Below are 16,492 nucleotides of genomic sequence, written 5' to 3'. Positions count from 1 at the left end.
GTCTCTACGCAAAAGAATAAATGGACACAAATCTGACATCAGGAATCATAACATTCAAAAACCGGTAGGAGAACACTTCAACCTCTGGCCACTCAGTAAAAGATCTAAGGGTGGCAATTTTGCAACAGAAAAGCTTCAAAAACAGACTCCAAGGAGAAACTGCTGAGCTTGAATTAATATGCAAACTAGATACCATTAACTTGGGTTTGAATAGAGACTGGGAGTGGCTGGGTCATTACACATATTGAATCTATTTCCTTAAGCTAAGTATCCTCACACCTTCTTGTCAACTGTCTAAATGGACCATCTTGATTATCACTACAAAAGTTTTTTTCTCCTGCTGATAATAGCTCATCTTAACTAATTAGCCTCTCACAGTTTGTATGGTAACTTCCAACTTACCTGTATGTGTGTGTATATATATCTATATCTATATCTTACTATATGTTCCATTCTATGCATCCGATGAAGTGAGCTGTAGCTCACGAAAGCTTATGCTCTAATAAATTTGTTAGTCTCTAAGGTGCCACAAGTCCTCCTGTTCTTTTTCCAAACTGAAGTGCAAGAATAGCATTAGGAGGCATAATGAAGGAAACAAATGCTTAGGGCTTGTTTACAAACTGTGTTTATACTGCTTTAGCTATATGGCTATGAAACCAGTATACTTAAAGAGAAGTAACCCCCTAATGTGGACACAATTATACTGGTATACCAGTTTAAGCACTGGTGTAGCTTATTCACATAAATTTGGGAGAATACACTGGACCAGTGGGAAGCTTTATACTGGTATAACTGCATCTACATTAGGGAGTATACTGATATAAATATTTTAGTTTAAAAAAATGTTTTGGTTAGAGATGTGTTTTTTTAAAAATGTGGATACACTATGCCTAAGTTCCATGTACAGTTCTTGGGTATACGTGCCCAAGATTCTAATGAGATTCTTCAGATTCTAATGAGCCTGATGGGAGCTGGATGGGAGCATCTATGGACAGAATTTGGCCTGAAGTCTCTTGCATTGCTCTTCTGCAGTAGACGTGTATGTCTAGCAAAGACAGAATTCTGCCCTAGCATCAGTAGAGTTCTGACATTTGCTCAGCTTTCACATTTCTGTTTTACCAGCATGGCAGTTATTACATGCTTTCTTGCAGTGTTTTCCCAACACCACTTCTATATAGTTGAATACGTTTAAATGTATATGTGGAAAACAGCTAATAATTCTGGTCTCAGTATGCTGCAGCTTGATTAACTGTGCTTCAGTTAGGCTGTCCTGCAATTCCACACGTTGTTTCTCCAGAGCACATACTAAACATACTTTTAATGTGTAACTGCCCATCTGAAGTAGTGCCGTTATGTCCCAGAAAGCTCTGCTTCTGTCAGTTACAACAGGAAATGTTGTCTGTACTGTTTCTTTCAAACTGTAGCAGGAAGCCAGGTATCATGGTGCTGGGGAGGTTCTAGGTGGCAGCTCCACCATAGTGAAGTAGTAAAAGAAACAGAGTTGCTTTTGGGATAATACTGTTTTCCTTATACTAACAAAGTTCCTTGTTCAGTGTGGAAGTGATGCTTTTTGTGATTCTTTCCCATTGTTGAAATTCATCTCCACTGCACAAGGATCTTTGCAGTCTTTAGCCTCATTTCAGATTTTAATGTGGGCTTAAGGGGTGCAGAGAGAGTGAAGCAGGCTTTTGGCTCCAGAATTAATTTTAGCTCAAATATTCTGTGGAGCGTAACAGGATATTTGTAGACAAATTCAGAATGGGAACCCGTTCAGGAGCAATGGAGACATAAACAGAAGGTCTGGACCGTGGAGGACTTGAGGGTTGTAGACAAATCTGTTTGGAGCTTGGTGGGATTTGATGTATGCTCTAAGGAAATAAGAGTTGCACTGGGAAGAGGTAAACTCTCTCCCATGAGATGATTACAGCTGGGTCACTTTCTTATTTAGATGTTCATGCAAATTAGAAAATTGAGTTTCTACTTCTTTATGCTTAGATTCTGCAGATGCTAATGAAGCTCATGTGGGGAAGTCATCCCTCTACCCCAGCTTGCTTGGATCCATGGCAATCTAGAAAGCCCCTGCTTCATCCCATGACCTTCCTCCCTTTGATCTTCCCAGAACACCCTTTGTACATTTGTTCATCCTATTGCAGCAGCTCTTCTGCCACTACTCAGTCCAAGTGTTGCGCTCTTCAGGAGCTCATAATCCTGGGGCTTGCAGGAGTTTATTAAAGGCTTATTGTTTCGGAAAACAAGGATCTGGTTGAGGGCTGCAGTCAAACTGGGGAGTTACTGCATAGGTTTCCCTTGCTTTTCTCTAGTCTATAAAATGTTACAAGAAAGATGAATATGCAGAAACATTGACCTTTGGTATGAGAGCTCCATAAAAAACATGGTGTGGTTCTCCCTCCCCCCCCCCCCCCGCCGCTGCAAACTCCTTGCAATATTTTAAAAATATATGACTCGCAGTACAGAAAAATGGAATAAAACTATAAACAAGTTTGTGTTCTGTTCACATCACAAGCCACTCTGGGTTTGTTTAATTAGAACCACAGTATTAGTCATTGCACAAGGATTAATTTTTAACACAGCACTGAACCTATCACCAGGGAGATCTATGTAACAAAAGATTCTTCATTTGTTGTAGCTGCTTATGAGACAAGGGTTTTTGTTGTATGTGTTTGGTTTTTTTTTTTTTTTTTAGGGAAGGGGGGTGTCTAGTACTTTGATTGGTGTAGATGAGAAACTTCTCCTAAAGCTTGCTCGTATGCACTTCTTTTCCATTAGAAAAGAAGTCTGGTAACTAACTGGCTTCAGAGCTACATTACATAAGGACACAAATGGTTAGTAAGAAATATTTAGGCTGTAAGTTAGACACCTAAGATCACAAAACACGTTTGAAGGTGGCTTATGAAGTCTGGCAGCAATGTAAAACAACTTTCAACAGTTTTTAGGATGACGTCATTTCTTCTTCACTTTTACTAGCTGTAAAAATTGGAGCCAGCAATCAAGCAATTGGAGAGGGAAGTTTGAGGCTTGATTTGTTGTCTGCAGCACTGAAAGATGTTCAGCAAACTAGCCTGGATTATTTTCCTAATGCAGTCTGGGTTTATAGAAGGGCAATGGTGGTGGCAACAGCTGTGGGGCACCACACAAACAACTACTTCTCCTGTAGCCACAACTGTCAACACTATCACTTTAAACGTAAGTGTGCCTAAGGGCTACGTAACAAAAGGAGTTTCACGGAGTCGGACTACAGTTAGCACAAGGGCTCCTGCAGGGAGCATCACTTCTACTGTATCTTCAGGTGCCACTGGAGTTTCTTCTGAATCTACTTTGCCAGGTGGAGAAGCAGTAACTAATTTTTCCAAGGAAAAAGCTCTCTCAGAACTGGAGTTAAAGACAGGAAAGAAAATAAGTCAGGGGAAACAAAAGAAAACAGGTAATACTAGCTATAAAATAATAAACTACTACAACAAAGCAAATTTCAGTGTTGTGTTTTTTAACACTTCATATGGCAGAAAAATATGAGTGTGTGTTTATATATCCTTAGAGAGTAACTGCCAGAGCATATCACAGGGGCTTCTGTAATCATCTTAAAATTGAAATGATACCACGCAGAGACAGTTGGAAATAATTGCCATGTGATTGTAGTATCTTTCCTTGTGCATGCTGGAAGTGGATGTTGGCAGTAACAAAGCAGTATCTATCTTTAGTGTCACACTGCTGCAAATGAAAGTCAAGATTTTAGTTCATGATATTGACTTTCACTGTAAGTAGTCGGTACTTAACAGCAAGAAAAATGTCAGAAGACTGTATCTGCTGGGACTAGACTGTACACCTACAACTCTGCATGTAAAAGTATCAAAACTCTTCATGCTGTCTAAATGTATTTGACTTTAGCAAGTAACTGGCAGAAGCACTGACCAAAAAATGCTGTCATAATTGAGGTATTAGTTTTTTTCTTGAATAGATAAGACACCAATTCCCTGATGATTTCCCACCAAAAATAGGGAGAAATCAGAAATCTGTTAATGACTCTCCCATACAGTACAAGGTTGTATGACTATCACACAAATATAGATATGAGCAAAACAATAAAGGGGCATGTTTTCGCCTTATAGAGACTTGTGCAGCTAAAACTCCATAGACGAGTTTGAAAATGTAAGGATTAGCAGCATTGCAATGTGAAATTCCTTTGTTGCAAATTAAAATTTTATGCTGGTAATTAATAAGGCACATTTGGGACTGTCTCCTGGGGATCTTAAGTTAATTGTTATATTCATCCTGTTATATAATATCAGACAGACACACACTGGAGAGCTGCTTTCAAAAGGAAAGAAAGTGAAAACAGAGATGTTAGAAACCAACATGCACAGAAAGTAAATAGACTTATTTTGCTTTTTATTTATTTGAGCTGTGTCCTTGAATTCTGGGCTTAATGGACTTCTCTGACTGAGTCTAAGCTAACTATCACCGCAAATAGCACAGTGCAGACATGAATACAACACACTGAGCATGGGGCTGGCAGGCATTGTCAAAATTTATACACCATTTACCACTAGTAGAAATGGAAATAATAGCAGCTATCTCTGTGAAATATCAGCAACATACGTGAATACAGTTAGATAATTAGTCAGGGACTTGAGGCCAAATTATCCTCTCAGAATTGACACCAGAAACACTCCTCTGAAATCAAGAGGGTTACACAGGTGTGTCAGAAGGAGAATTTGGCCACCAGTCTTGAATCCATTGGCCAAATTCTCCTTCTCCTCCTGATGCAAGTAATCCCACTGGCACAGGAGGTGGTCTGTTTTACTTTACAGTACCTTGTACTTTCCAGTTACATTTTCTGCTACATCCCTTTCGTCCAGTTGCTCAATACAGGTATTGTACATGTTTAGACTCTTTAGACTCGGAAGGTCAAATTCAGCAGTGCTGTTGTAAAGGGTGCAAGTCAGACATCTGCAAAAGGATGTGAGTCTAAAGAGAATCTGGGTCTAAATCTGAGTCTAAACTGGTGGAATTTACATGCTGAGGATAAGCAGGTACATTTTATGATTTTAAACTCCCCTTTGAATCTGGCCCATTGAATCAGGTTGGAGGAAGGTGTGAACATGAGAATCACTGAACCTTAAATGTTTGGGTACCTAATTGGAATGGAGTTGGACCACTTTGTCTTGTATTATCTCCTCTATCCCAGGTACTAAGTATTAGAGGTAAATTTAAGCAGCGTTAGTTTCGGTTCTGCAACTGTGGGATTAACCGCCTGACATGCAAAAAGGTTAATTTACAGCTGACTATATATGAGTGAAATCCTGGCTCCACTGAAGTCAATGGCAGAACTCCCATTGGCGTCACTGGGGCCAGGATTTCACCCTAGGAGTCTAGGTTAAAGAATAGTTCCTCCACTGTCACGTATCCTCAGACTTCAGCTCTGTTTTCCAGGCCATAGAAGTGAAGTACAATGAGCCCTGCTATTATTATTTTTTTATTTGGTTTGGCTAACTTTCAGTACTTTTTTTTCCCCTTAAAAATGTAATCTCCTGCCAGACAGCTGAACAACATAGAAAAAAGAAAAATTAGGGATGCATACCAGAACCAACATTGGGCCCCAAATATTATTTGGATAGAGCTGCTCTCCACCACCCCAAACCTACATTTTCTCTTCTTTATCCCCTCCCTAGTGTGAGGGGCATCGCCCCTCTTCTCTCCAGTCTTGACAGAGAAGGCCAGCACGCCATAATCCTCTACCCCTACCATGTATAGGTTCTGGGGGTTAGCACTAGCATCCTATTCTCATGCGTTGCTAGCGTGTTGGCTGGCCCTTCACGCTGTTTTTAGCTGCACTAGCTAGATTAAAGCTAGCATGGGTATGCCAACCTGAGGTGCAATCATACCTCAGATTGCAGCATGGTCATACCCTGAGGCAGTGGTTCCCAAACTTTAACAACCTGTGAACCCCTTTCACTAAAATGTCAAGTCTTGTGAACCTCGTCCTAAAAATGAATATTTCCAGGGATTTTCTCCTTTTTCTGAGTATAAATTATAAAAGCGGTGATCTTGGAAATATAAAATTTGTTTTTATGACATGCTTATTACACACTATTTATTATTATTATTTATCATTACAGTATTTTTATTACATTATGAAAATGGCAACACTCTTCCAAGATCTCACTTTCGTAGCTTGTATCACTTTGAATAAGCCAGTTATAAGACAAGGCTCCTATGTTTCATCAAGGCATATCAAATGTAAAACAGCATGAAGGTATTTAAGAAGCCAACTCAAAGCTTCTTAAACTCGTACACAAGCATTCAAGTCTTGAGCAGTCCAGGCAAACTAACAAAGCTTAAACTTGTTCATAATAATTTAAAAACAACACTAGCAGCCTATTTAACTTTAAAAACAGCAAAAAATATCCACCTCCATTTCCATTTCTTATAAGGAGTCCTGAAGTTTAAATCTCCTTAGTGTGATAGGTATGCTTGCTTTGATCAGCTTAGCTCTTGGAAGTCCAGGGGCTCCAGGCTGCTGGCCCCATGCTGCCGGCCCCATGCTGCCTGGGGTCCCTTGGGACGGCTCTGTCCGCCATTAGGGAATTTTTTCCCCAAGAAACCCCTGTAACATTTTGCGAACCCTCAGGGGTTCACAAACCCCAGTTTGGGAACCACTGCCCTGAGGGAAGCCCTTGCAAGCCTTTTTGTTCTGACTTAGCTGTGGCAAGAAGCCTGAGGAATTGGTATGTGATCCTGGAATCTTTCTCTGGAAGGGGATCTTCACTCTAACTCCCTCTGACCAACCACCCCAAAGACTAGGCAAGGGATGTAGAAGATTCAGTGCCCGAATAGCAGCATCTTTTGTGCTAACAGGCATTCAAAGATTCAGGATTTGCGCATCCTTAGAAAAGAGGTATAGGTCATATTGTCCATTTCTCCCTTCTTCTCCTCAGTTTAAACTGCAAGTTGCCCGTTTAAGTTGTGTTTTTTGTTCGTTTGGTTTTTTTTGGTTTAAAATGGCACTGGGTAAAATTAGAAGGTTTGTTTCTTTTAAAGTCAACGATTTTTTTGGTTGTTTCAAAACTGTTGGCATAAAGGAAGGGGTGCAGGGAGTGACACTGGAAAATCCGTCCTGTAATTTCCTGCTCCTCCGAATAGTCCATGTTCATCACAGCTTGTCTAGAGTACTGGCTTCTTTTTTGTTTGTGTATATAGAAATAGTGCGTGATAACATACTTGACCCTATTTTTAAACGCCAGTTAGCATATATAAGTGCCTGGAGTTGTTTTTGCTTTGGAGCTGGGGGGGTCTCTGATGCTTCTTTACTCCTCCTTATCCCAGAGGGGAGAAATTGCCCATCTACCATGTTGAACCAGCAGAATGTAAAAAAAGATTTTTGTTTTTCGTTTTTTTTGGTCAGACCTCTTATAGCTAATTTCATGATAAATTTCCCTACAATGACTATAGTATTCTTGGAATAAATTCCAGAAATTAAGTCACTCCGTCAAAATTCTGTACAGGAATCAGCTTTTAATGAAACTACTGTAATTCCACAAATTTCATTTTCGCAAACATCTTACAGAGTAAACCCATACAATTTTCACAGAGCTTCATATCAAAACTTATATCTAAAATCAAAATCTCACTTACTGTTTTCATTATTTTTCTTAAAACATCTGTATTAATTTATGGGCTAAATGAAACTCATTTAAAGTAACAATCTGGAATGAAAACTTTCTTTTGTTCTTTGCCTGACAGCTTGTACTTTCATTATTTTGAAACTATGCAGGCAATCTAGATCACATGTTCAGAAGATTAAGAAAAATCCCTTCTATAGAGTCAAAGAGATTAGCCTCTGCTTTAGTGTATTGTGGTCTCTGTAAATTTAAAGAAAGGAAACACTGTAATTATTGTATATGACAAATCATACACAAGAATGTGATAGCAACTGATTTAGGGCCAGTTTCAATAGAAACTCCATCCAATGTTTTGTTTAAGGCCATTCAAATTCCCCTAAATCATTTTTTTACAGGGCTTGTACAAGATTATACATCACTAAAGCTAATGAGTTTGTATAATAAAATTGGACTTTATATAATTTAAAATTAATAGGGCTGTTTTCCTTCCTGTTTGGTACAGTAGGTTTTTGACTCTTACGGTGTAAATTAATTATGTGTTTATCTGTTGGTCTTTCTAGGTATTTATGTAGCACTCACCATTATGGTATTTGAGTTGTGGGTGCATTTGTGACCATAGTGATTATATATAGCTAAGTTTTGGTTTATAAGCTATTTGTTGTTAAAAATTGTAACAAAGACTTAATATTAAAAGAAATGTGAGTTGCTGGATAACATGGCAGTTGCTGCTGTTGGTATATCATAGAATCATAGAATCATAGAATATCAGGGTTGGAAGGGACCTCAGGAGGTCATCTAGTCCAACCTCCTGCTCAAAGCAGGACCAATCCCCAATCAAATCATCCCAGCCAAGGCTTTGTCAAGCCGGGCCTTAAAAACTTCTAAGGAAGGAGATTCTACCACCTCCCTAGGTAACGCATTCCAGTGTTTCACCACCCTCCTGGTGAAAAAGTTTTTCCTAATATCCAACCTAAACCTCCCCCACTGCAACTTGAGACCATTACTCCTTGTCCTGTCCTCTTCTACCACTGAGAATAGTCTAGAACCATCCTCTCTGGAACCACCTCTCAGGTAGTTGAAAGCAGCTATCAAATCCCCCCTCATTCTTCTCTTCTGCAGACTAAACAATCCCAGTTCCCTCAGCCTCTCCTCATAAGTCATGTGTTCCAGACCCCTAATCATTTTTGTTGCCCTTCGCTGGACTCTCTCCAATTTATCCACATCCTTCTTGTAGTGTGGGGCCCAAAACTGGACACAGTACTCCAGATGAGGCCTCACCAATGTCGAATAGAGGGGAACGATCACGTCCCTCGATCTGCTCGCTATGCCCCTACTTATACATCCCAAAATGCCATTGGCCTTCTTGGCAACAAGGGCACACTGCTGACTCATATCCAGCTTCTCGTCCACTGTAACCCCTAGGTCCTTTTCCGCAGAATTGCTGCCTAGCCATTCGGTCCCTAGTCTGTAGCTGTGCATTGGGTTCTTCCGTCCTAAGTGCAGGACCCTGCACTTATCCTTATTGAATCTCATCAGATTTCTTTTGGCCCAATCCTCCAATTTGTCTAGGTCCCTCTGTATCCTATCTCTGCCCTCCAGCGTATCTACCACTCCTCCCAGTTTAGTATCATCCGCAAATTTGCTGAGAGTGCAATCCACACCATCCTCCAGATCATTTACCATGGTGTGGTGCTTGCAGGTACGAGGGCAGTGTGCCGAGCCTCCCTGGAGACCCATGTATCTAGGGGCCTCAGGGACCTGGCGGCTGCTTCCTGGGAGCCATGGTAAGTGCCACCAGGACCCCGCACCCCAACCTCCTGCCCCATCCTGGAGTCCCCTCCTGCACCCAAACTCCCTCCCGGAGCTTGCACTCCCCCACATCCCAATCCCCTGCCCCCTCCTGCATATACTTAATCCTGCCTCAGCATGTGGGGATGGACTAGATCAGTGCTACTCAAAGTGGTGGTCCGTGAACCGGTGCCAGTCCACGAGCCATCGGCTGCCAGTCTGTGCGCACATTGGAAAAAAAATTACTCGTCCCCCACATCAGATAGCTTGAGAAGCACTGGACTAGATTACCTCTCAAGGTCACTTCCAGCCCCACATTTCTAGGACTCTATGGACATGCATTTTCTTTCAGGAGCAGACAATCAGTTTTGAGTCACACTGAAGCTTAGTGCTAGGGTTGACAGGCATCCGGTTTTCGACTGGAACACCTGGTTGAAAAGGGACCCTGGCAGCTCCGGTCAGCAGCGCAGTGGGGGCCCGGGCTAAGGCAGGCTTCCTGCTTGCCCTGACTCCCCGCAACTCCCAGAAGTGGCTCTCAGGTCCCTGCAGCCCCATGGCACACGGGCAGCCAGGGAGGCTTCGTGTGCTGCCCCCTCCATGAGTGCCGGCTCTGCAGCTCCCATTGGCCAGGAACTGCGACCAATGGGAGCTGCGGGTGTGGTGCCTGCAGGTACGAGGGCAGTGTGCCGAGCCTCCCTGGAGACCCATGTATCTAGGGGCCTCAGGGACCTGGCGGCCGCTTCCTGGGAGCCATGGTAAGTGCCACCAGGACCCCGCACCCCAACCTCCTGCCCCATCCTGGAGTCCCCTCCTGCACCCAAACTCCCTCCCGGAGCTTGCACTCCCCCACATCCCAATCCCCTGCCCCCTCCTGCACCCCCAGCCGGACCCCTCACCCCCCCTCATCCCAACCTCCTGCCACAGCCCTGAGCTCCCTCTTGCACCCCAAACCCCTCATCCCCAGCCCCACACCAGAGCCTGCACCCCCAGCCAGAACCCTGACCCCCTCCCACACCCCAACTCCCTGCCCCAGCCCAGTGAAAGTGAGTAAGGGTGGGAGAGAGTGAGCAACAGACGGAGAGGGTATGGAGCGAGCAGGGATAGGGCCTCGGAGAAGGGGTGGGACGGGGCAGTGCCTTGGGGAGGGGGCGGAGCAAGGGTGTTCAGTTTTGTGCGATTAGAAAGTTGGCAACCCTATTTGGTCCATGCTTATATAGTGCCTGGTCTAGCGCCCACTGAATTCTATTGGAGTTTTGCCATTGGCTTCCATGGCTGGAGGATCAGGCCCAAAGTCTGTTAAACTCCGAATAGCTACATAGGTTTGCAGCTACATAGGTTTGCAGCTACAGGATGTTATGAATCCACTTTTCTGTGGGCTTGGATAACATGTATTGTCTATTACATATATCAGACACCAGCTACGACAATAACGGAATAAAGACACAAGTGAGGCATTTTGTATGGAGTCACTGAAAGTTGTATAATCTTGACTGATTCCTTACAAAATGCCTCACTTGCCTCCATGTACAAAATAACCCTCTGCATTATTTAGGTTGTACAGTCACGCACTTGAAAGTTGGGGAATGTCAGATTTACAGTTGCCCATCCATACGCATCTTTCCTGTGTGTTGACCGAGATATGCGTATCTGTGTGTTGACTGGATATGGTGGGTGAGGTAAAACCTTTTATTGGACCAATTTCTGTTGGTGAGAGAGAGAGAGAAGCTTTTGAGCTACACAGAGCTCTCTCAGCTCTGGGAAAAGTACTCAGAGTGTGTCAGCTGAAACAAATTGTTAAGCATAGGTAGCTAACACATATGCTAAGGGACCATTCTAGGGGAAGTGTCCTGTTAACAGTCTTTCAGTTGTAAGACAAAAAAAGGGGATGGTGTGTGGGTTACATATTGTTGTAATAAGCCATAAAACCAGTGTCTTGATTAAGTCCATGATTTTTAGTATCTAGCAAAGTATCTAGCAAAGTATCTAGTATCTCCCAAGCTTATCTTTTGAAGGTATTGTTCAGATTTCCTTTGAAATTGAGAATTGAGAGGTCAGATATGGAGTGATCCGTTTGTGAGAAGTAATATGGTGTGATACGGTGTTTTTTGTCTTATTTTTCTGTGTGAGCTCGTTTGAGATCATAGTAATTGTCTATCTGGTCTCACCTACGTAGTTGTTGTTGGGGCATTTAGTGCACTGGATGAGGTACACCACATGTTGTGATAGGCATGAATAGGACCTATGGATCTTGAAAGGTATGTTGTGGGGCGTGTTGATCATTGTAGCAGTGGAGATATGTTTACAGGTTTTGCATCTGGTGCTGCTTAAAATTGGATGTGTCCTGCTCTGTGGGGAGCTTTCTTCTGCGGATGAGTGTGGCAAGTTTGGGAGGGTTCAGGAAAGATTTTTTTTTCTTTTCAGGATGTGGTCCCCATAAAGTATGGACTGTAGTTGTATTAACTACTTTTGCTGAATAATCTGTTCCACCTTGTACTTAACTCTGACACTCGTAGGATCTTTCCCAGATGTGAAGAAGAGCTCTGTGTAGCTCCAAAGCTTGTCTCTTTCACCAACAGAAGTTTGGTCCAATTACCTTACCCATCTTGTCTCTCTTATCCTGGGATCAACATGGCTACAACAACACTGCAAGCAGAGAAGAATACTCTAAGAACCCATATATTTTTTTCATCACATAAAGGTAGCAACTGGAAAACCCAATTCCACCTGCTCATGATCTTCCAGCGAGGCCTAATTCCACTTGTGAGCTGTAGAGTTTGACAATAGTGCAAAAGGAATGTTGAAAATGGCTGACTGCTTTCTGGTTGATGGCAATCAAGAGGGCCACAGATGTTGTTTTAACAAAGTGGTGTTAGTGCAGAGCATGATCAGGACACCCCGAACTGACACACTAGTCACTGAAAACTTTCATTATGTTAAAAGCATTGTTCTGGAACACTATGTCAACACTTTCCTTGGCAACCTGCCATTTACAGAACATGTTCAGAAAAGCATTTGATGGTAGTCCTGTTTGCAAAATGAGAAAACCCTCACAAAAGAGAATCACCATTCTGCCTCTGAGACACTTGCTGATTCAGTAGTTATTGAGACCAAGAAAAGACTAGGTAATGTGACTCCAGATCAATGTTTCTGCTGTAAAATCAATACTGATAATGAGTTTTCAACATCATTATACTCTGGAAGTAAACTTGGTGACCTGGCTCAGGGATTCACAGGGAGCTTGCATTCCAAAATATTTCCTTCAGGATAATATCGATTTTACTAGTCTCTGGAGAATATTTTCCCTCGCCCCTGTGGCCTCTTCTGGGCCGAACACTTTGTAATTCTCAATGAGGCACAAGGACAAGATTTTGAAAATTAGGGCCTAACCGGGCCACACATTGAATAGTGCTGAACAATAAAACTAATCATTTTATTGATAAAGCACACTCCCCTCTGAAAAAACTCTTGGGGTACTGAACAAAAATAGTAAAAACAATTTCTCCTTCATTTATAAAAGAACACCTCGACCTCAACAAAATTAGAGACCAGAGGGGTGAACAAAACAACAGTAGCGCTGATTTCAAAACACCTCTGCAAAAACAATTTTAAGGTTTTTTTTGTTTGTTTTTTTTTTAAAAGTGGGGCAAGATTAAATGAGCCTGGTTTCAGGAGGGAGCAAATGTGGCTGCCAAGGCAGAAGCTCTGTTGCCTACTGATTTCAGACACAATGGTGGAACCTCTAAACAGTGGGTGGTGTGTGAGTGCAAAAAAACAATACGAGGAATACTCAAGGAGGAGGTTATATAATATATATATTACCAATATAACCAATATATACGAATATAACCAATCAACAGGAACTGCTGGATGCTGAAAATGAGAAAATGAGGTCAGTTAATCAGGTGCATAAGTATGGATTTAGGAAACTAATCTCAGGATCCCATTTTGAAGCCCTTGGCCTACATGTTTGGAATTTAAAGGAAATCCTGAAAATGCCCCCCTTGCGCATTAGCTCTTTTGAGGATTGCTTTATAAATATCAGGATGCCTGACTTCTTATGGCTGTTGTGGAATATCTAGGTATTATGTTGTCATGAGAAATGTCACCACTCTAAAAACTACACTATGACTGGGTCAGTATCATTGTCTAAGGACAAAAGCTTATTTTTTTTTCACTCAGACATATACTGGCACAAAATTGAGGCCTTGCACTGTATGCTGCATGACCGGCTACACTAGAAGATGATTAGCCAGTCAATGCCTTAGGTATGTGCATGTGATTCTCTGCTCCTCCATTTTTTTTCAGGGTCACGAAGTGATTCTGTATGCAACTTGATCTTCCCCTGTCCCAAACTCCCTGTTACAAGGTTGGTCTGTTACCCTTTTGGTCTGGTTCCCATCCTACAAATAATTCCCGCAAGTATCCAACTCCCCGTTGTTCTAACTTAGTGTCCCCCATGAAATTTTGGGGGCTGGATTTGTGGAGTGTATAAATCAGATCGGAATCAGGTAGTTGTCACATTCCTATTGCAAATACAGTGATGTGTGCCATTGTCAAATGCTTACATACAATGACTAAAAGTATCAATTTTGTTCAAATATCTTGAATGACTTACTAATTAGGCATTAATGCTACAGTATTAGTTCCTGTCAGGCTTCTCTCCCAGACACATCAGATATGGGTAATTAATATGTTAATGACTACACAGCTCTAAACACAGCATGGTGAAGCGTGAGAAATGGGGTTTGCAGTACAAAATGATTAGTTACAAATTATAAGATTTTGTGAAAATGTTCTTGTGGATGTGACTTCTTTGTTGACGGTCAGACTAAGTCTTTGTCTACACTAGCACTTCTGTCATCAAAACTTTTGTTTGTTAGTGGTGTGAAAAAATGCCTTCCTGACAACATAAATTTCACTGATAAAAGAGTCCGTGTGGACAGCGTTATGACCACTATTGGGGGTGGTTTAATTATGCCGGCAGGAGAGCTCTCTCCCACTGGCATAAAGCGGCTACACAGGCAACCTTACAGCATGTAGTGTAGACACATGTGTGATTTCCACAGCCCATCAGAGAAATAACGAACAAAAGCTTGTCTGACTGGATGGATTTCCCTAATAACTATTAGATTATACCAGTTGATAGTGGAAAACCTGAAAAGACATCAACTGCTCAAACATGCTACAGTTTGTTAGAGGATAATGCAAAGTGAATTTTAAAACGGGGACAAAATAATTCTTACTATGGGTTTGAGAGCAATTAACAACAATCAGCTGTTAAGTATTAAGCTAGTCTCAACCTTAACTTGAGGAGGTGCTACCACCATCTCTCTATAATTTTTTACTTTCACTATTTTTATTCAGTCATCTTATTAACTATAGAACCCTCTGACAGTCTTTCCACCCCACACTCCCTTTATCCACAGATCAACAGTAACTGGTGGTTCACTCCAACTTAAATGCACATTTGTACATTGCAATGAATTGAGACCATATCAGGCTTGCAATCCCATTCGTTTTAAATTGTGTTTAATTCCATTTAGTTATGCCTCAGATTCTGCCTCCAGCATCTTGTCTGAATAGGCAAGGCATTGGGAAATTCCATGTGAGCAAGGTGGGTTCTCAGTCACCTGGTGCTCCACTATCACTATTCCTCCTAAGAGCTGGAGTAGCTTGCGTAGCCTTTGTACATCCTCATCAACTGAGGTGGGGGACGGTGGGGACAGGGGACTAGAGGATAATCATGTCGTGATGGAACCTCCAACTATGGTACCAAAGAGTTGTTTGTACGCTGCCATGCCAGGAGTCCCTGCAGAATTGGGCGGTGTGGGCTCCTGGTTATCCCATATAGAAGAACTGAAGTCATTCTGCTGTGTCATGGGGCCTCTAGATCTACAAAGACAGGGGCAGGATATGGGCCTATGTGCTGCTTCACTGCTACACTCCCCTCGCTCATACACTGATTTACCCTCTTGCTTTCTTTTTTCTCAACACCAGATACTTAAACTTCTCTATGAAAACTTTTTAAATTACATTTTTTATTCTCCCCTCCCTTTGCAGTACCAAGATGCCAAGTTCCATTATTATATTCACCACAACACTGATTGGAAAGCCCTTGAAATGTATAGCTCTAAAAGCTTATCTGACTTTACTTTCACCTCTTTTAGAATTGCAGACTTTCCATTTGATGCCTCACTCTGACACTGCTTTATATAACGAGTTCCCTGGGAGAAGGTCATACTTTCTCTGTAACTATAATTCTTATTGTGATAAAACTTTGATCTTAAAGTGTTGTAGTAAATCTGGTACACATTGTTCTGGGTATTTGTGTGGGAGCCTTTGACTTAAAAGTAAAAGTGTGTGTTAATCACTGTATTCTGGAGTGTGCACATATCGGCCGTGACACACATAATCTTGAACTCCTACACAGAGCTCTTTGTCATTCTTAGCTGCTAATGTGGCCTTCAGATGTAAGGAGGTGAGACATTTCAGTATGCAGGGCCAAAGATGAGTTGATTAAACTCTGATTTTAAAAGCTTTGGTTTTAAATAGGGGTGTCAGAATGGCACAGCTCCAGTGGGCTTAAATGATGGTGTCAAATGGGCTGGATATCTAAATTGTAGCCTTTTTCCTTGCAAAAGCAGACCTCATCTGTGGCAGGTGTCATAGGCCAGGGGAGGCTAAGCTAACCCAAGCCGTGGCCCCACCCATGCTCTGCCCCAAGGCCCCGTCCTTGCTCCCCCTCTCCCCTGAAGCACAAGGGGGCTCAGCTTCAGCCAGTGGCCTGGATCTTGGAGCTCGGGCCCGCTGGTGACCAGGGGCTGCGGTGGCAATGGGCGGCTTGGGCCGGCCCGACCCTCCGGCCGGCGCTTGGGCTGCCTGGTGGTTTGGGGTGACTGGTGCGGGTGGGCGGGGGCTCCTCCAGCTGCGGGGGAGGAGGGGAGCTTGGGGCTCTGGTGGGGGGCGGGGCCTCAGGAGGAAGGGGCAGGGTCGGTAGGCTAGCCTTCCCAAAGAGGGTGGGGGTCACACGCCGCCCATGGCAGACCTCAAAATGTAAGCTAATTCCT

At 42.6% G+C, this 16,492-nt stretch overlaps 1 protein-coding gene across 5 annotated transcripts in view; it reads left to right on the top strand.

The window, feature by feature from the left end:
• COL15A1 (collagen type XV alpha 1 chain) overlaps positions 1 to 16,492 on the top strand; it is a 270,398-nt gene that overhangs the window by 70,409 nt on the left and 183,497 nt on the right. For 2 of the 5 annotated variants that reach the window (XM_074945145.1, XM_074945143.1), the window contains exon 1: positions 2,774 to 3,442. The exons of 1 other annotated variant lie outside the window; for it this stretch is intronic. In XM_074945145.1, coding sequence (XP_074801246.1) covers positions 3,064 to 3,442 — 379 coding nt within the window. In that variant the 5' untranslated portion in view covers positions 2,774 to 3,063. Of the gene's footprint in view, positions 1 to 2,767; positions 3,443 to 16,492 lie in introns of those variants that run through there. 2 more of the 5 variants (XM_074945146.1, XM_074945144.1) reach the window with 2 other exon arrangements.

The sequence above is a fragment of the Natator depressus genome, chromosome 2 (genome assembly GCF_965152275.1).
Source record: "Natator depressus isolate rNatDep1 chromosome 2, rNatDep2.hap1, whole genome shotgun sequence".
NCBI lineage: Eukaryota > Metazoa > Chordata > Testudines > Cheloniidae > Natator > Natator depressus.
Note: the sequence above shows the minus strand (reverse complement) of the source record. Positions and strands in the feature narration are given on the sequence as shown.